General features: G+C 42.5%; 1 protein-coding gene across 1 annotated transcript in view; it reads right to left on the bottom strand.

The window, feature by feature from the left end:
- The window catches only part of IL2RA (interleukin 2 receptor subunit alpha), a 41,958-nt gene that overhangs the window by 7,768 nt on the left and 14,127 nt on the right, over nucleotides 1-20,063 (bottom strand). Inside the window, exons 2-4 of the mRNA XM_007167442.2 lie at nucleotides 4,995-5,177; nucleotides 3,269-3,382; nucleotides 887-1,108 (exon numbers count right to left, since the gene is read on the bottom strand). Of these exons, the coding sequence (XP_007167504.2) occupies nucleotides 887-1,108; nucleotides 3,269-3,382; nucleotides 4,995-5,177 (519 nt within the window). The remainder of the gene's footprint in view (nucleotides 1-886; nucleotides 1,109-3,268; nucleotides 3,383-4,994; nucleotides 5,178-20,063) is intronic.

The following is a 20,063-nucleotide window of genomic DNA, read 5'->3' as shown; positions in this document are numbered from 1 at the left end:
TTTCCTTCTGTGGCTTGGAAACGGGTCATCATAATACAAATACCATCGAACCATTAAACGAGGTAGAAATGCACAAAAGGAGAGCTTTTCTCTGTGACAGGTTCCCCATTGATCGTGGACATGCCTGGCGTGCAGTGTGGCTCATGGGGGTCAGGCTATGGGAAAGAAACACAGCAGCCCCCCTAGAAGATCCAAGAGGGAGACGTGGGGTCTCGGAAACCGGGGTGAGCAAAGAAACCACTAACACTTAGGGTCAAATGGAAGTGACTTTTGATTGTAGAAATAGTAAGACGATTTCAGAATGAAAATAGCAGAAGACCTCAACGTAGGTGGCTTGTCTGCGTGTGTGAATGAGCGTGCATGTGTGTGCATGTGTGTTTGTGCTTGAAAAGCCCCTTCCCTGCACATTTGCACTTTGGCAAAGCTCAGGTGGAACTCACACAAGAGGAGGAGGCATGCTAATGGTGTGGCATGGCACAAATAATGGATTTCCATTATGTATCAGCAAGTTGGAAATGTGTGCATGGCATGTGGACTTTCCTTTTTGAATGAGGAAGTCTTGGTAGCTTAGAGGCAGAAGGAAAATTTCAGGATCAGCTAGAAAAGGGGGCAGCAGGATCGCCAGTGAGGTAGCACCCAGGGGGGCTTCAGAAGACCTTTGTTCCTCTTCCATCTCCTGCTATTTATCCCCATCAGGGTACAGGGAACCTCAGGTGATGAAGACCTTGGAGTTTATCTAGTCTATTTTCTAGAATGAGAAAAAACAGAGGCCCCAAGAGAGGAAGAGACTCGCCCAAGGTCACGTAGCGGGTGGGTCAGGGATTCCAGCCTGGTCCGCCCGACGGAAGCAGCAAGGTTGTGGACCTGGCGGGGGGCATCTCCATACCTGGAAACTGACTGTTCTCCCTTTCACTTATGCACTCAAGCTTGGGCTGGGTCCACCTCATCTTCCCATAGATCATCTTGCAGGTGCTCTTGGTAGGGCCTCCCTGTAGGGCCCTGAATCCCTGAGTGCACTGGTAGTAAACTGTCTGCCCCACCATGAAATGGTAAATTCTCTTCAAAGGTTCATGTTCATGTTCCCATGGTGGAGGCTCCTTGCAGTGACCTGGAAGAGGGAAAGGAAATTCCAAAGGCAAGTTGGGGAGACATTGTGAGTCCAGGTTGCCTCTTCCTAGAGACTGGACCATGGTTCTTACTCTTTTCTTTGTCCCCTTCCTCCCTCCCTTCCTTCCTTCCTTCCAGTAAGTATTGATAACATCTACGTGTTAGGACCTTTGCTAGACACGTTGTGAAAAGGCATAAAGACCCAGTCCCCCTGCAAGGAGCAGACAGTGGATCTGCTAAGGAAGCACATACAGGCAGAACGTGGTGAGGATGACAGCCAAGAGACAGACGCTTGCTCTCAGAATGCAGAGAAATGAGCAATTACTTCTGCTGATGGTGAGAGATTTGATAAGTAGACAGGCGTGCAAACGGTGGTCTCAGTTTAGGGCTAAAGGCAGGCTCAAGCCAATCTGGGCCAATGAAATGTGGAGACCTTCTGGATCCCCACCGCTAAGTGAGTTGCAGCTGGTGGTCATCTTGGGGCCGCGGTGGAAGGACTGGGGACAAATCCAAAGCCAGGAGGAGGGGAGCGCTGAGATGATCTTGGAGAAATGGAGCCTGATCCCTGATCAAGCCATGCCTGAAGCTTGACCCAGGTGGGCCCTTTTAAGAGCTCTGAAAACTCCCATGCCCAGTAACTTTCCACTCACCCAACTAAAACCCAAGCCTGGCTGACCTTTAACCTCAGAGATCATGTCCTGCTCTGATTTAATCCCAGAATCCAACCCCCGCCCCCGCCAAATCTGGACATATGGACCACAGGTCCCTCTAAGCCCAGAAGTGTGAAACTGCATATATGCTCTGACCTTCCACAACCCCAAGGACCCATATAACCTTTCCCAGCACCCTCTGTAACCCTCTGCAGCAGGAGGCGGAGTGGTCCCGTCCCAGGTGGTCTGCTCAGTGCAGCACCTTGCAAATCATGACTGAACGTGTGTTTCAGTCTCAGAATCAGATTGCCTTTACAGTCAGTAAAATTCATAACCGTCTGAACCCATTTGAATTGGGTTTGCTTCTTTCAAGTGAAAACCTCCACGTTAAGACAATCCGTGAAGTATCCCTTAGCCAGAGCCAGCTGGTTATCTCTTGAGTAAGGACAGTAAACTTTGACCTCTTGAGAAAGCTTTCAGTAATTGTGGAAGGTGATGCGGGAGAAACAGGGAGAAACACATAATTAAATGTGTTCGGAAACCTTGTTCCAGCACAAAGTCAGAGTGAAAAGGGCTGGAAACAGCATGTTGCAGCGTAGTCCTTGGATTAGTCATTGGGTTTTTATTTTTTTAATTAATAGAAGATGAAAATAAACTCAGACTAGTTTAAATAATCAGTAACAAGATCCCTGTTCTAATTCAGGAGACCCAAGGCCTTATTTCAGTCCTATTATGTGAGTTTAGCCAAGTCTTTAAATGTCTCTGTGTCTCAATTTATTCAGTGAATTTGAGTAATATTTCCTGCTCCTGACTCACTGGCTTCTGAGGTTCAAATGAGATTATATACAATGTCATAAAGTTCTTCGTAAGGTTATAAAATTAGCGTAGGACCACGGGGTCTTGTAAGGTCAGCTGGTCCCCCACAAGGCTCAGGTTTTCCTAATGGGCTTTCTTTCTTCCTGATGTTATGGCTTGACTTCAACATTATTAATTTTGGGAAGTTAGTTGGGGCAGCAACTCGCTGGGCCACAGCCTATTAGCTAGGAGGTGTTTGTCCGCAGCTTCCAGAGGCACCAGTGTGGCACTGCCCACTTCACAACCCTGTCCTGTAAGAAATGTCTGGAAGTAAATTGCTTGGCTTGGAGTTCACTGCCTTGTACTTAAGGGGAAAACACAGCATCTCTTTGAGGGCAGGGATGACCTTCTACTCAGGTTTGTATTGTCTGGCCGCAGTGCCTGGCACAGTTTGTCCCCAAACATGCTTTTTGAATTGAATTGAATTGAAGTGAGTTGAATTGAAGAGTTCTATTTGGCCAGTTCCCAAACCCGGAGGCAACCCAGAGCCCCGGTTGGCTGCTGTAAGAGTGGCTTGAAATGCTGAGCAAACAGCCTGCAGCCACTACACAATAGTTCTTGTCCACATGACATCCTTAGGAAAGAGGACAGCAGGACAGATCCTCCTCCTTTGGGGCACACATCCTGTACCTGCAAGAGAATGGGTCCCCTCTCACCTGGAAGGTTAGCTTGGTCTATGGGCTGCATTTGGCTCTGCATTTCTGTGGTTGTTTCTTCATTCTGTTCTTTGAGTCCAGGAGTAACTTGTTTTCCTGGGGTCTTAGGGGAGGCTAGAGAGTATGGATGGAATGAAGAAGAGAGCTTCACAAAAGTTGAAAAGACAACACGCTCTTCATGTATTCATTTGCTCAAGAAGAGCGTCTTTCTAGGGCCTGTGACGTGCCAGGCAATATCGGGGGATACTGGGGTTATAAAGATGAGCCCCACACACCCTGCCCCCGGGGGGCTCTCAGGGGCCTGTTCACGGCCAGTGCAGCACTGGCCTGTCAGTCAGGTTTCCTGTACGTGATGTCAATGGCCTACAACGTGTTTCTGAAGGAGCTGAGATTTTTCTGGTGGAATGGTTTGTGTCTGTGTGTCTCTCCAAAAGGGACTCCATTCTGGCCATCAACCCCATCAACACTGTACGTGGGGGTGAGTGTGGCAGCGAGAGGAGCTATTAATTCAACAGCCCGCCCACTCCTCTGTTTCCCAAGGCAGTTCATTTAAAAGCTGGAGAGAGGCCCTCCTAAAGCAATGACAATGGTGCAGCCACTATGGAGAACAGTATGGATGTCCTTAAAAAACTAAAAATAGAGCTACCATATGGTGCAGCAGTCCCACTCCTGGGTATATATCCAGAAAAGACGAAAATTCTAATTCGAAAAGATACATACACCCCAATGTTCATAGCAGCACTGTTCACAATAGCCAAGACATGGAAGCAACATGTCACTGACAGATGAATGGATAAAGAAGATGTAGTATATGTGTGTGTGTGTGTGTGTGTGTGTGTGTGTGTATGTATATATATGGTGGAATACTACTCAGCCATAAAAAAGAATGAAATAATGCCATTTGCAGCAACATGGATGGATCTAGAGATTATCATACTAAGTGAAATAAGTCAGTCAGAGAAGCACAAATATCATATGATATCTTTTATGTGAGGAATCTAATCAATAGTGCTAATGAACTTATTTACAAGACAGAAACAGACTCACAGACATAGAAAACAAACTTATGGTCACCAAAGGGAAAAAGTGGGGGAGGGATATATTAGGAGTATGGGATTAACAGATACACACTACTATATATAAAATAGATGAGTAACAAGGATTTACTGTAAAGCACAGGGAACTATATTCAATATCTTGTAATAACCTATAACGGAAAAGCATCTGAAAAAGTGTGTGTGTATACACAAAACTGAATCACTTTGCTGTACACCTGAAACTAACACAACATTGTAAATCAACTATACTTCAATAAAAAAATTGTGATAAAATATGCATAACATAAAATTTACCATAGTAACCATTTTTAAGTGTACAGTTCAGTGACACGAGCTACATTCACATCATTGTGAACTAGAATTATTTTTAGTTGTTTAGTCATTATTAGTGTAATGTCTGTCCTCCCTCCCTTCCCCCGAAGTATAGGTTCCTTGAGGGCTGGGTCTGTCATATCCCCAAGTACCTGGAACAGGTCTTGGAACTAGGAGACACTCATTCAATATCTGTTCAGTGAATGACTATTCTGGGAACCACCAACATTAGTTTTCACGTAGATGGGGCGGCCAGTTTTTGTCTGTAGGGCTGTGCGAATAATAGTTGAAGCCCTGCCTCCCTCTTTGCTACAGTTTTTCTCCTTCCCTCCGGGGTTACAAATGGAAACACTTACAGGTGCTGTCGCAGTGGCATCTGTTTTCCCAGGCAGAGTGGCTGGAGTTTCCCGTGCAGCGCATGAAGGGCGACCTTCTGCGGAAGCCTTTCTTGCAGTCACAGTTTATCATGGTGCCTACCTCGTACCTGAGGACCTTGAACGTGGCGTTTCTGAGACTCGGTGGGTCTTCAACACAAGCATCTGCCAAGACAAAAAGGCACCTTAGGAGTCCAGGAGCTTCCAAACGTGGGCATATGATCGAATCACACGTTCCTTCACTCGATTTAAGGGGTTTGTATGTACCCCACTGTTTCCTGGAGAGAAACTAAGGCTGTTGAAGTTTCTTTAGAAACCTTCATATCAGAGATGGTTCAAAATTTAACTTCAGCCAAGTTCATCTCCAAACTACAGTGTCTTTTAAACTAAATGAATGGAAACGAATGAGGTTTTATTCTGAATATGCCTCCTGCCGAGCAAGTATAGAATGAGGGGGCACAAGGAATATGAGGAAAGGGAGGGACGAACCACATGGATTTAATCGAGGGATGAAATGTGTCTGTGAGACATACTTTGAAGGAAATAAATATTGTCTGACTTTCTGTAATTAATGATTCTGTAAGGTTTTTTTTTGAAGAAATATTTGTAAAGTGCTTCACTCAATGTCTGGTGAGTAGGAAATGTGTGTTTCTCACCCACCAACCCACCTCTAAGTTTACCAAATTCCTTCTCACACCACGAAGACCTGACCCTCCCTCGCCCCCAAAAATGGTCTCTGGCTTCCCACGAAAGACCCTCGAAAAAGTGGCTGAACACCCAACTATTATGGGAGGAAAAGGTGCTGGTCTCATCAGAGCAATGATTCCATTGTATATCTCACGACAAACTCTCCTGCTTCAAGAGATGAGATTTTTCAGGAAAAAGTCACAGGCTGGATAAAGGAAGCAGACAGGAAGGACCACAGGAAACAGAAAAAAGGGAGGCAGCCGGGGCTCCCACAGCTGGCCTCGCCACCCAGCAAACGGGCACAGGGTCCGGGCAGGTTGCTCCACTCGCTGCTGGCAGAGGACCATCTGCCGATCGTCTGTTAATCACTCGGGGTGGAGTAGACCTTCTGTGAGCCCTCACAGTCTGCCCAGCATCTTGTCATCCTGGAAACCACCCCCATCCAAGATGCAGGACCCTCCTGACACCCTTAAGAAGGTGAGGTGAACCTGGACAGCTTGTCCCACCTCTAACCAAGAAGGGACTAAACAAAAGCAGTTTGAATGGCTCACTGGGCCAGCAGTTGTAGAGGAACATGTAACATAATGTAAATTCCAGGAATTATAATAATCATAATAAGGCAAGAAACACAGCATGGTGGAAAGGGGAGAAGGATGGGTTTCTAAATTGTAGTTCTACCAGCTTACTAGCTATACAGCTTTATTGTTTTTACTTATCTAAGACTTGGCTTCCTTTTTTGTAAAATGGGTATAATAATTATTTTACTGATTTCTTTTAAATATTACATGAAATAACATATTAAGGTAACTTGCAGAGCACCTGGCACATAATAGGCATAGAATAGATGCTAGTCAGTTGCAAACTATCATATATAGAATGGATAAACAACAAGGTCCTACTGTATGACACAGGGAACTATATTCAATATCCTGTGATAAACCATAATGGAAAAGAACATGAAAAAGAATGTATATATGTATGTATAACTGAACCACTTTCCTGTACAGTAGAAATGATCACAACACTGTAAATCAAGTGTACTTCAATAAAATTAATTTAAAAAGAAAAAGAAAATGAATAGGTACTAGTTCCGCTCCCTTTTTTTCCTGTCCAGAAAAAGAAAATGTCCAGATAGAAACTGGGCTGAGTTTTACCTTAACCCTTAACTCCTGCAAAAGTTCATCTCTCCCTACAGCCCATATCATCAGTACCATTCGCTGGCACTTATCATACGTCAATACCAACCAACAATTTAAGTATCGGAAGGTAAATTTGTTGCTAAAACAAGATGTGTGTGTAATAATCAGAAAAGCCAAATGAAGGAACAAGGCAAGGATGTTCCCTCTTACCACTGCTTTTCAACATCATATTGGAAGTCCTAGCTAATGCAGTTAGAAAAGAAAAGGAAATAAAAGGTATCCAGATTGGGATGGAAGAAACAAAACTGTCTTTGTTTGCAGAAGACATGTTATCTATGTAGAAAATCTGAAAGAATAGACCAAAAATAAAACCTCCTTGTACTATAATAAGTGATTACAGCAGGGTTACAAGATACAAAGCTAATATACAAAAGTCAACCTCTTTGCTAAATACCAGCAATGACCAAGAGGAAATTGAAATTAAAAGCACAATACCATTTACATTAGCACCCCAAAAATGAAGTACTTGGGTATAAGTAAAAAAAAAAAAAAAAAAATTATGTACAAGATCTACATGAGGAAAAACCATAAAACTCTGATGAAATAAATCAACGAAGAGCTAAATAAATGGAGAGATATTCCATGTTCATGGATAGGAAGATTCAATATTGTCAATATGTTAGTTCTTCCCAACTTGATCTATAGATTCAAGGCAATCCCAATAAAACGCCCAGCCACTTATTTGGTGGATGTCAACAAACTGAATCTAAGTTTATATGAAGAGACGAAAGACTCAGAATAGCTAACACAATATTGACTGAAAGGAGCAAAGTTGGAGGACATACTACCTGACTTCAAGACTCACTATAAAGTTACATTAATCAAGACAGTGTGGTATTGGTGAAAGGATAGACAGATAGATCAGTGGAACGGAATAGAGAGTCCAGAAATAGAACAACTGATCTTTGACAAAGGGACAAAGGCAATACAATGGAGCAAAGACAGTCTTTTCAACAAATGGTGCTAGAACAACTGGACATCCACATGCAAAAAACAAAACAAAACTAAACTAAACACACATCTTATGTCCCTCACAAAAATTAACTCAAAATGGATCACAGACCTAAAAGTAAAACACAAAACTATAAAACTCCTTGAAGATAATATAGGAGAAAGTCTAGATGACCTTGGGTTTGGTGACAACTTCTTAGATGCAACACCAAAGGCACAGTCCATGAAAAAAAGAATTGAGAATCTGGACCTCATTAAAATAAAAAAATTTCCAGAGATTGGCACAACATTGTAAATAAACTATACTTCAGTAAAAACAAGTAAAACAAAACAAACAAAAAAGAGGAGTAGGGTGTTTGTTTTTGTGTTATTTTCTTGTTACCATATGCTTTAAAAAAATAAATCCTGATTTAACGGAAAAAAAAAATTTTCTGCTCTTAGGAGACACTGTCAAGAGAATGGAAAGACAAGACACAGACTGGGAGAAAATATTTATATGATAAAGGGCTGTTATCCAAAATATACAAAGAACTCTTAAAACTCAACAATAAGAACCCTGATTGAAAAAAATGGGCCAAAGTCCTGAACAGACAGCTCACCAAAGAAGATATACGATGGCAAATAAGTATATGAAAAGATGTTCCACATCATGTCATCAGAGAAATGTAAATTAAAACAACAATAAGATGCCACTGCACACCTTTAGAATGACCAAAGTTCAGAACACCTAATGCTGGTGAGGATGTGGTGCAACAGAATCCCTCATACATTGCTGATGGGAAAGCAAAATGGTACAGACACTTAGGAAGACAGTTTTGGCAGTTTCTTACAAAACTAAACATACTCTTAATGTACCATCCCGCCATCATGCTTCTTGGTATTTACCCAAAGGAGTTGAAAAGCTGAGTCCACAAAAAAACCTGCACACGGATGTTTCTAGCAGCTTTATTAATAATTGTCAAAATTTGGAAGCAATCTTAGATGTCCCTCAGTAAATGAGTGGATAAATAAACTGTGGTACATTCAGACAATGGGATGTTACTCAGTGCTAAAAAGAAATGAACTCTCAAGCCATGAAAAGACATAGAGGAAACTTTAATGCATATTACTAAGTGAAAGAAGACAATCCTAAAAGGCTATACACTGTATGAGTCCAACTATATGACATTCTAGAAAAGGAAAAACTATGAAGGTCGTAAAAAGAATTGGTAGGTTGCCAGGGGTTAGGGAGGAGGAAGGGATGAATATGTGGAGCACAGAGGATTTTTAGGGCAGTGAAATTACTCTGTAGGACACCATAATAATGGATACCTATTAGTCCGAACCCATAGAATATACAACACCAAGAGTGAACCCTAATGTAAACTATGGACTTTGGGCAATGATGATGCATCAGTGTAGGTTTATCAATGGTGACAAATGTACAATCTGGTGGAGGATGTTGATAATGTGACAATGGGGGAGGCTGTGCATGTGTGATGTCAGGAGTATATGGGAAATCTCTGTACCTTCTGCTCAGTTTTACTGTGAACCTAAAACTGTTAAAAAAGAACAACTTACAAGCACACAATGGACATTCCCTGAGCTAGATAAAATAATTGAAGGGAAAAAGAAAAACAGCCCATGAGGACTTCTGTTTCCGACCATGACAAAATTTATCTTCCTGCTGAAAACAACTTTAAAACCAGACAAAATATGTGAAAAAGCATTTGCAGGCATTTAGCAACGGGCAGTGCAGCACAGCATTATTTGAGAGGAAGGAAGCACATGAAGTGAGCCCACCATTGCCATGGCTTTCCTCCTGGGGCACTTTCCTGCCAGGTAGCACCAAAGTGGAGCCAGCAGAGTGGTGGCCTCACTGACCTGAAGAGGGAAAAAATCAGAGCCCTAGGCTGCTGGCATGGGTGGAATTTGTGGGATGGAGCTCTAGAGAGGAGGGGGGCAGAAGTGTGTGTGAGGATACTCTTTGGGTTTTTAATCCAGCAGCTGGGCTGAATATGAACAGGGCAGGACCCTGTGACTTAGAACCAACTCCCTGCTGTGGAGACTGAGAGAAGAATAGTTATACCAAATTTTATTTACAAAAACAGGCATCTGTTGCCAGGTGTGGCTATATTTACATCAGAGAGTAGATTTCAAAGTAAGAAACATTAGTCATAGATGACTTGGTTGGTTACATGAAATTACTGAGAAATCTCCAAAATAACTATGAGAACTTAGCAAATTTAGCAATCTCAATATACAAAAATCACTTGTGGTTATACTGTGAGCCACCAACTAGAAAATTAAAAATTTTAAAACAATCCCATTTACAGTAGTATGAAAAGACATAACATACTCAGGAATAAATTTACTGAAAACTTGCAAGGCCTTTAAACTGAAAGTTCTGAAACACTGCTAACATAAAGAATTATGTAAATGGTGAAATGCACAATGTTTATGGATTGGGAGATTTTTTTTTTAAAGATGTCAACTTATCTTAAATTGATCAATAAACTCAATGCAATTACAATAAAAAAAATCCAACACACTTTTTGGTAGAAATTTGGCAAGACACAAAGACCTAGAATTTTAAGACAATCTTAAAATGATGTACAAATTTGGAGGATTCACATCATCTGATATCAAGACTTTCTATAAAGCTTCAATGACCAAGACAGTACATATTGATAAAAGATAGACAAATAGACTAATGGAACAGAATAGAAAATCCAGAAATAGACTGACATAGGTATATTCAGGTGATTTTTTACAAACACACCATGACAATTCAATGAGGGAAGGGAAAATCTCAACAAATTCTTCTGGAACAAATGATAATTGTATAGGGAAAAAAGAACTTCACTCCACATACAAAAATTAATTTTATTATATATTTAAACATAAAAGATCCATCCATACACCAAATCTATACATTATAGATGTAAACATAAAAGATAAAACTATTAAGTTTCTAAAAGAACATAAAGGCAAATAGCTTTGCAAGCTAGGGATAGGCAAAGATTTCCTAGGGAAGACACAAAAAGCACTAACCATAAAATAATAGTAAATTTAAAACTTCTGCTCTTCCTAAGGCATTAAGAAAATGAAAAAAATGAATGCTACAGGTAGACTGGGAGAAAAATCTTTGCAACACATATATCTGACAAAAAGACTTGTGTCCACATTATACAAAGAAATACAAATCAATACTAAAAGTCAAACAACCCAATAAGTAAATGGGCAAAGACTTGAATGGTCACTTCTCCAAAGAAGATATCTGATTATCAATAAGCACTTGAAAATGTGCTGAAGACATCATTAGATATCAAGAAAAAGCAAATTGGAAACCACCATGAAATAGTCCATTAGAATGGGTAAAATGGATAAAAGACTGACAACACCAAATGTTGGCAAGGAGCTACTGGAACTCACTTCCATTACTGTTGGGAGTGTAAAATAATGCCAAAACTCAAAGTTTTAAAAATGAAGTTAAATATATACCTGCCCTATGATCCAGCCGTTCCACTCCTTGATATTTATCTAGGAGGAGTGAAAGCACATGCCTACAAAAAGACTTAAGCAAAACATTTATAGTAGCTTTGAATAATCTCAAAAACATTATGTTGAACAAAAGAAGACAGACACAAAATACACACACTGTTTGATTCCATTTATATGAAGTTTATGAAAAGACAAAACTAGTATGCAGAAAGAAGTCAAAGTAGTGGTTGCTTGTGGTGGGTGGGGATTGATTGGAAGGAGACAGTAGGGGGATGGAAACATGAGTGTACATCTTTGCCCTGATGACAAATTGAAATTATAATGGACTTGTCACAGTTCAAGTTGGGGGGCCATTGAAGACCCGGTCTCAGACATGTCCCTGCACCACTGAGAACTTGAATTTTCTCTGAACTGCATCAAACTTAAGGACACCACCAGCCATTTTCAAAACAATATCTGCCAGCAGCTGCAACCTTATGGTCTCAAGGTCTCCCCTTGAAATTATGCAACCATTTCAGACCCCAACCAATTCTTACTCAATAAGCACCCTTACTGCTTGCCAGCTCCAATTATAATTCTTGATAAACAACTCATGTCACTAACTGTAACCTTGTGGGGTTTTGCCTTTATAAGTGTCCCCTATTTTGTAGTTGGAGGGAGGGGGTGGAGAAACAATTCAAGGTCTTCTTGAATCTGTGTCACTGGGGCATTCCTAACAAACCCCAATTAACACTTTTTTATTTCAGTCAGGTCTCCGTTTCTGAAATGTTGGTTAACAGCCCAGACTCATCAAATTGTACACTTCAGATCTGTGCATTTCACTACATGTAATTTTACTTCAAAAAAATCATTAAGAAGTATACTGAGCAATTCTCGTGATTATCCACTAGCACAAATAATCAAGGATTGACCTCAGACGCATTTGGAATCTGACGACTCAACCACAAACCAAGAGAGTTTCTAAACACAGAAATTTGAAAAGAAGGCAGACAGACAGATTGCCTTCGGGGCAACTTTGTGTCCTTAAAAACTATTTACATGATGATATGCTTTTCTAAATTAGGCCATGGAAATTTCCAGGATCATCATAAATTAGCCCAAGCATCTGAGGAGGTCATGCGGGGACAAGAGAAATTTCCAGAACTTCTTACTCCCACAGACTTTCCTTTTATAAAAGCATCTTTCCTGGAATCTAGAAGCACTGAAACTTCCCTGGTCTATAGCTAAGAACTAGTAAAGAACTTGACTATAACCCTTTTCCCTGGAACCATGTGAAGAGTGTTCCAAGTATCACCTGAAGAAAGTGTGTGTGTTGGGGGGCAGGGGAGTGTGCAGGAAAGGTAGACCCGGGGTGCGGGTGGTGTTTCTTTTAACAGGAATAAATCTGGGATTTTTAAAAGCCCTTCTCAGGGCGGTGTCGTAAAAGAAACAGCAGTACAACATCTTAAAAAAAAGGATGAAAACACTTTGTCTTTCCTGAAATCTTGCAGAGGAACATTGAAAGACAGTTCTGTTTATGTGACTCAGCAAAATGTCTTTACAGCCTCCTTCCCCATATTATCACTTACAAATTTTCACACAGCATGGCAGCTGCCCTCATTCTCTAGTTTTACTCCAAAAGCTCTAAAATTTCTCGAAATTCAGCAAACGGGTTTTTTCCGCCGTTACTCTTGCACCCACCTTTCCGCCTTTACTCTTGCACCCACCTTTCCAGATCTATTTCTTGCTTCCACCAGAGGCTCTGACTTTCTAACAGAAATTATTCTCTGCTCTCAGCTCTGACCCATTCTCCCAGCTCAGGAGGCAAATGCAGAATTTTTTTTGGAAGGTGGGAAATGTTTTTCTCTCTGTCATTTTTAAGTATTGGTGCATTTCCGGATTGGATGTCATTTTCTCTTCTGAGAGTTTTGAAAGTGTGTGCTGCCTGCAGATTGGAGGAAAAAGTTTAGACTACTAACCTCGTGTTGGGACTTGGGGCGAATGCTCAGAGCTGGGACACTGGGGCCCCTGGAGGGGTCCTACCATGGGCTCGGAGGAACATTGATGTGGTCTTGCCTCCTACCTTTTATGTAGGCAGAGGGGAAAGAGAGCCAGTAATTATTATTCATCCTGAAAAATCCCAAGGGATTTTCCCAAGGGACTTGCATTGAGAGTTAAACTGAGCTCTTCCAATGTTGAAGGTGTTTCACATCTTATTTCAAATTTTTGCTAAGAATGGTAACTGGAAAGACACAGGCAGGACCCCGTATGTCCCACCCCCTGTCCCCACCCAGCCTCCATCCCTGTCCCTGAAACACTGTCCCAGGTGCATCTTCCCTTGGGATATTTGTAGGCTTGTTGCCTCCAGGAATTCCCTGCTGAACTGAAATGCAGGAATTCATGGCTGCTTTTGGCTTCTTCAGCTGACATTAGCGACCGTAATTGAGAGCCACGTTGCTCTGGGCTGTGTCACCGCACAGGTCTGGGAGGAAGGTGGCTGAGGGTGAGGGACCCTGGGACACGCTTCGCCTTTTTTTCTGTGTTGCTTTGCCTTTTGTTTTCCCTCCACTGGATTGCTGGAGGCTCATCTCCTCCATCTCACCACGCCCATGCTAGGGAGGGAAAGATTAGGCATTCGTAGGTTACACAGCAACAGATTGAGGGATTCAGACCAGCTTTTCTGTCTCCCAGGCGTCTGCTCTCTCCTTTCCGCCACTGTTCCCAGAAGGACAGTCGTGCAGCTTCTACTGCTTGGGTGTCCAATAAAAGATGAGAAACTTGGTGAAACGAGGCACTCCCTTCTCTTCCTCTAAGTGGCCTGTCACTCACTAAGAGAGACAAGAGATGCAGACCAGGGCTTCCTGATTGGATCTGGATTCCTGACACCCTTTCTCTCATTTCGCATATGACCTCAACTCCACTCCCCTAAATAAAGCTACCCCTTGGTGTCTTGCTGTTTTGTTTTTAGAAGGGAATAGAACTAAGGTAAATTTTGTGCTGATATATTTTTGTGTTCCTCGAGTTAACCAGAAATAGCAACACCTGGAAGGCAGTCGGTCCTTTGAGCCGGGAAGTCGGTTTCCTACAGTTGGTAGGACTCTGCTTCACTTGTTCACAGCAGAGCTTCTCAAACTTTAATGTGTGTACACGTGGCTTGGGGGGCCTGTTAAATGCATATTTGGGCACAGTGGGGTGAGTGTGGAGGCTGAAACTATTTCTCTCGAGCGCCCCAATGCTGCTGGGGCTGTAGCCGCACCCAGCAGTGGCTGTCCCATCTTCCCCCCTATTCTACCCCCTCCGGAGGGCCCGCCTCCCCCAGGGGACCGAGAACGGCGCCCTCAGGCGGGGCTGAATCTGCTTACAGAACACGTCGTTCCCAGGCAAAGCATCTAAGAGGGTGCAGTGAGAACTCCCCTGGCAGGAAAGGTGGGTGGGTGAAAATGGCTGTGGGCAAGGTGATTTTTTAAAAAGAATTCTTTTCTGTTTTTGTTCAAAATGAGAGAGCACTCATCTGGCCCTTGTGGCCTGTGTAACGTGAAAGATAAGGAAAAGGAAGGGGCTTCAAAAGGATGTGGACAGGGTCTGAGATAAGATTCTTTGCTCTGTGGATGAATCAAGATCAAGTTATGTTTACCCGTACAGCCCAGCCAGCACTGAGTGCATGGCTTCATCTTTGTGTCCTTCTGCTTGGCCGTCTATACAATGGGGATCGGGGATGAACATTAGAATAACTCACTAAGCACAGAAACTTCTAGATGATGATTTACTAAGCTTTACGCAAGGGACATAGGTGTCCATCAAGAGTTTGGGGCATTGGATAAAGAAATTGTGTAGTTCTTGACCTAAAGACATTCATCTTCTGTGTCAGATCTGAGAAGAACCCCAAGATATACCTAATGTCAAAGACAGTCTCCAAATTCCTTGGGAAATCCACCCAGCAGTCTGAGCCTTATAGAAAGCAGGTGTTTTGGGTTCAAAATAAAATATTATAGGACATGTTGACTATTCCTCTCAATAGGATCCCAGGATCTGAGAGCTGGGAGAAACCCCAAAGATGATTTAGATTAATCTCCCCTTTTGTTGATAAGGAAACTGAGGCTGAGTGCCATTCCTCCAATTGTGGCAAACCTGGGAGTAGAACGGAGCCCTGACTCCCAGTTCAGTGCTTTCCCACCATTATCTTCAGGAATGAGTGTGCTTCTCACCCTGCTATGGAAGGTTCTCTCTAGCTAGGAGTTAGAGCTATGTCTAAAGTATCTGGGTTACTGGGAAGTGTTTGTGAGATGTTGTGGTTTAATTCAGATCATTATCTTTGAAGTCAGGGAGCTCAGGTCCTCCATTTGGGGCTATTTATAGAATAGTAACTGACATCTGAGCCCTGCCTGTGTGCTGCTTACTTGTAGAGATCACCTTCCATGCTCACTACAACCCTCAGAGGGACATATATTGTCACCCCACTTTGTACAGCAGGAGATTGAAGTTCAGAGAGATTCAGTCAATCGCCCAAGTCACACAGCTCAAGGTGATGGGATCAGAATCACAAGAAAGCCCACTATTGCTGCCCTCATGTATACCTTTTAAAAAAAATCTCACTTTTGCTTTCAGGAAATTCTTTCAAATAGCGAACATAAATGTCTCAGGAAGAAGCAAGGAAGAAGAGGACAGAGTGTGAAGAAAAGGTTTGCATGGACCTCAGGTCACCATAAAAGCTCAGAGGGCGATGCAGTTGGTTTCTCTGTAGGAGTGAGATTCAGAATGTTGAACAAGCAGGGTAGCAGGGTCAGGAACCAAGGATGCCAATGAGGATGAAGCCGAGGGTCCTGGAGCCCCGTCTGCCACACAGTAACCCTTCAGTGCTGATATGTGGGAGGAGCCAGGGGAATGAGTAAGGAGGGTCATTTGACAGGTTCAAAGCAGCAGATGTTTACCAACAAGTTTGGAAGTATTTCAATTTTTAACAACCAGTATGACGAAGGCAGTGATTCTCAAACCTTTTGGTATCAGGACCCCTTCACACTCTCAAAAATTACTGAGGAGCATCCCCCCCGCCAAAGCATTTGTTTCTGTGGATTATATCCATCGTTGTTTTTGCCATATTAGAAATTAAAACTGAGAAAGTCTGAGTACATGTTTATTAATTCATTTTTAAGTAACAATAACAAGCCCTCACACATATGAACTAATCTGATCCTGACAACTATACTATGAAGTAGACATTATCATGATTACTGCCATTTTACAAATGAGACATCAAGGCACAACGAGATTTGAAGAATTGCCTGAGGTCCCCCAGCGAGGTCACCCAGCTAGAGGACCCACAGTGATGGAGCTGGAGGCTCATCTAGGCTTCCGAGCCGTGGTCTTGACAGGATGCTGTGCTGCCTCTTCTAAATTCCTACCTCTAGCCCTGAGCTCTAGTCTAGACGGAATGCCTTCCGCCTTTCCATCTGGCCATCCTCTGGTACTTCAACTCTGTTCAAAACTTCTAGGTAAAGATACTATTTCTTCTTCTACTTAACATTGCCATTGGGGTTTTAGTCAATTCAATCAGATGAAAGAATGTAGGGGCATAAAAACTGGAAAGAAAAGAAATAAGGCTATCTCTGCTTGCAGATTATACGGTAGTGTGTCTAGTAAACCCAAGAGAATCAATGGTGGAAGTAATAAAATAATGAAATAATTTTAAAAGACAGCAATCAAGAGTGATACTAAAGAAGTGTGGCATGGGGTAGGTAGGGAAGAAACACTTTTCTTACAGGATAATGCCAGCTAAGGAATGCAGAAAGATGGATCACAAGGGAATTGTGTGCAGAAAGATGGATCGTAAGAGAATTGTGTGCAGAAAGGGAATTAGGTTGAGTGAAAAAAGCCAGTTTCAAAGGTTACATATTGTGTGATTCCATTTATTTTGCAGTCTTAAAAATGACAAAATAATAGAGATGGAGAGCAGCTTAGTGTCTGCCAGGGATTAGAGAAGAAGGAGGCCTGTGGCTGTGGCCATGTTAGGGCAGCAGGAGGGATACTTGTGATGAGAACTGCTGTGTATCTTGGCTCTGGTGATGGTCACATGAATCTACACATGTGGGACAGTTGTGTAGAACCAAAGACACACATGCACGGATGACAGCATATAAAATTGGTGAGATCTGAGTAAGACTGATGGATTGTAGCAAGGTCAATTTTCTGGTTGTGATATCATGCTATAATTTGGGGGGAAATTGAATGAAGGCTATATTGGATCTCTCGATATTATTATTTACAACTGCATGTGAGTCTATAATTATCTCAAAATAAAATGTTAAAAACATAGATTTACAGTAGCTGGTCCAAGATCAAGCAGAACTAGAATTTGAACCCAGCTCATTCTAAACTCCAAAGCCCAACATCTTAACCATTACAATACAGAGCTTCAATACATAGTTATCAAAATCTTCATAATCTTTTACCCATGCATCCTATACCTGGAAATGTATCCTGAGAAAATCACAAAATAAAAACTTCATACATAAAAAAAAGTTAAAATCAAGCACACACACAAACAATCCTCTGTTCCTCTTCTTGTCCTTGTTTCTCTTGGTGACCCTGGCATTCCTGTGATGTGACACTTCAGCATCTCCCTTAAATTCCACTCTCCTTTGCCATCAGGTCCAAACCCTTCTCAAAAGTCCTTGCTTGGACCTCTGCGGGAGCCTCGCGCACGCCCCCTCTCTTCTGTAACGTTCACCACTCTCCTGTAGCCCTCCCAACTGCAGACCCGCCAGAGCAGTAGCGTCTTATCATTTCCCTGCACCTCCCGTGTCTCCCAGCCTCCGATATGTCTTTAAAAATATCGTCTAGCCAAGCATCCTAGGGTCCCAGAGCACAGAGCTGATGCACTAGTGCCACAGTAAATGCCTGCAGGTGAGGTGTTCTCTGCCTCCATGATTCACCTCGGGGTACCACAACCACCCCTCCCTCTTTTTCCTTTAATCTGGGAAGTGGGTTTGTCAAACACTGGACTCCCGCCTGTCGGGAGGGATTGACAGCATTTCTTTGCTTTGCTTTGGGGACTGAGTCTGCCAATCAAATAGCAGATGGCAGATTCCTCAGAGCCATTAAGGAGCTTGTGACCATAGGAGCTTCTTAGATACTCCAGGTCACTGCCTTTGCCATGCTGATTGGTTTTCTGGGCCTCCTGGTGTGGTGCCCCTGATGGGGGGGTGGAATCCTTCCTGGCCTGTGAGCCAGGTAAGGAGGAAGGCTGCTCCTGACTGTACCTCGTTTGAAGGGTGAATGGGGTTCACCTGGTAGGTTCAGCAGAATAGGTCACCCTGGCAGGGGGAATGCCGGGTTCAGGGGACTATAGATGGAATGTTTGCTGGAGTGTGAATGGCAAGGGTGTGAATGACAGAAATGTATCTGGGAAATAATGTAAGTGAAAGGACCTTGATATCTGTAAAATGTCCCACAAGTCTTGATTGTTGCTATTATTATCTCTCGAGCAGTGTTGTTTTTAGGACCAAATGATAAAATATGTAAGGTTCCTTTGTGAGCTGGAAAAAAATTATCTAAAATGTTAATTACTTAAAGCTTGATTGTGTCAGAGCAAGGAAATGGAGTTTCTTTTGACTTCATCTTCTAAGAACTATTTATGAGAATTCTGCATTCGTTTCCTTCCTCTCACCTATATTCACAATGGCCTTAACATCTAATAAAACATGGTCAACTTCCTGATCACTGCCGACTAGCTCACCATGGTTTAGTTTGAAAACTTCTGGTCATTTCTGGTTGTTGTTGGCTGTCCATGTCACCTACTATTTATTTAAACTGTTTCTTCAACGTGGGCAGCCTTAGGCACTGAATGAATGCTTGAGTGTATTGGCAATTGCGTCAATATTATGGTCTATTAATCAATTAATTCAGACACATATCCATCTTCGTTCAGCATAAAGACTGAGGGGAACATGGCAGAGCCAAGTTTGTTTGTGCTCAGGGCTGGGGGGACGGGTAAAGGCAACTTAATGGCATCAAAGAAAAGGTGCCTGATTCCCCGGGTGGGAATAAGAGGGGGGGCTGTGTACTCTGAAGGGGAAGATCTCAGTGCAACTGGGCTCATTCTGCACTAATTAGCATCCTGCATCTGTGAGTTCTGTGTGTGTCTGACCCACAGTTTCTGAGACCCGGCTGGGCCTCCCAGGCCAAAGAGTCAGAATTTCCACGACCCAAGAATGAGTGACTCACAGGGTAAGATCCTTCTGGAGAACATCTTCTTCCTTAATCAACACTTATTACCAAGAAAAAAGAAGGTGGGGGAGATGGGTGGGAATCCAGTTATTTTCTCTTTCCCTTGGAAGGGAAAAAAGGAGACTGAGAACCAACAATATTCCTCCCAGAAGCTGTCCCTGAATCAAAGCTCTCATGTTTCGGGGTCTCAAACGCTTCTGTGAATGAAACTTTTGGGGTGGTTGTGTTTTGCGCCTGGGAGTCTTAGCTGATAACAAACTTCTGTACGTGAAAGGGTTAACCGCAAGTTTACCGCAGAATGTCAACCTGATGAAAATTAAAGGGTTGTCAGATAAGAAAAACAAGGGGGATAGAAATAGACCCGTGTTTTTTCTCTGAAATCGAAAAGCAGTTTTCCTTCAAATCTTTGAAACCCATTTCTTGGGACGAAATAATGTTTTTAGTAGAAATGTGCTACGTTGGCGAATCCCACCCACTGTCTTCCCCAAGGGGAGTCTTCTGAGAAATTAGACCATGGAGTCGAGGAGAT

Source organism: Balaenoptera acutorostrata, chromosome 3, assembly GCF_949987535.1.
Source record: "Balaenoptera acutorostrata chromosome 3, mBalAcu1.1, whole genome shotgun sequence".
NCBI lineage: Eukaryota > Metazoa > Chordata > Mammalia > Artiodactyla > Balaenopteridae > Balaenoptera > Balaenoptera acutorostrata.
Note: the sequence above shows the minus strand (reverse complement) of the source record. Positions and strands in the feature narration are given on the sequence as shown.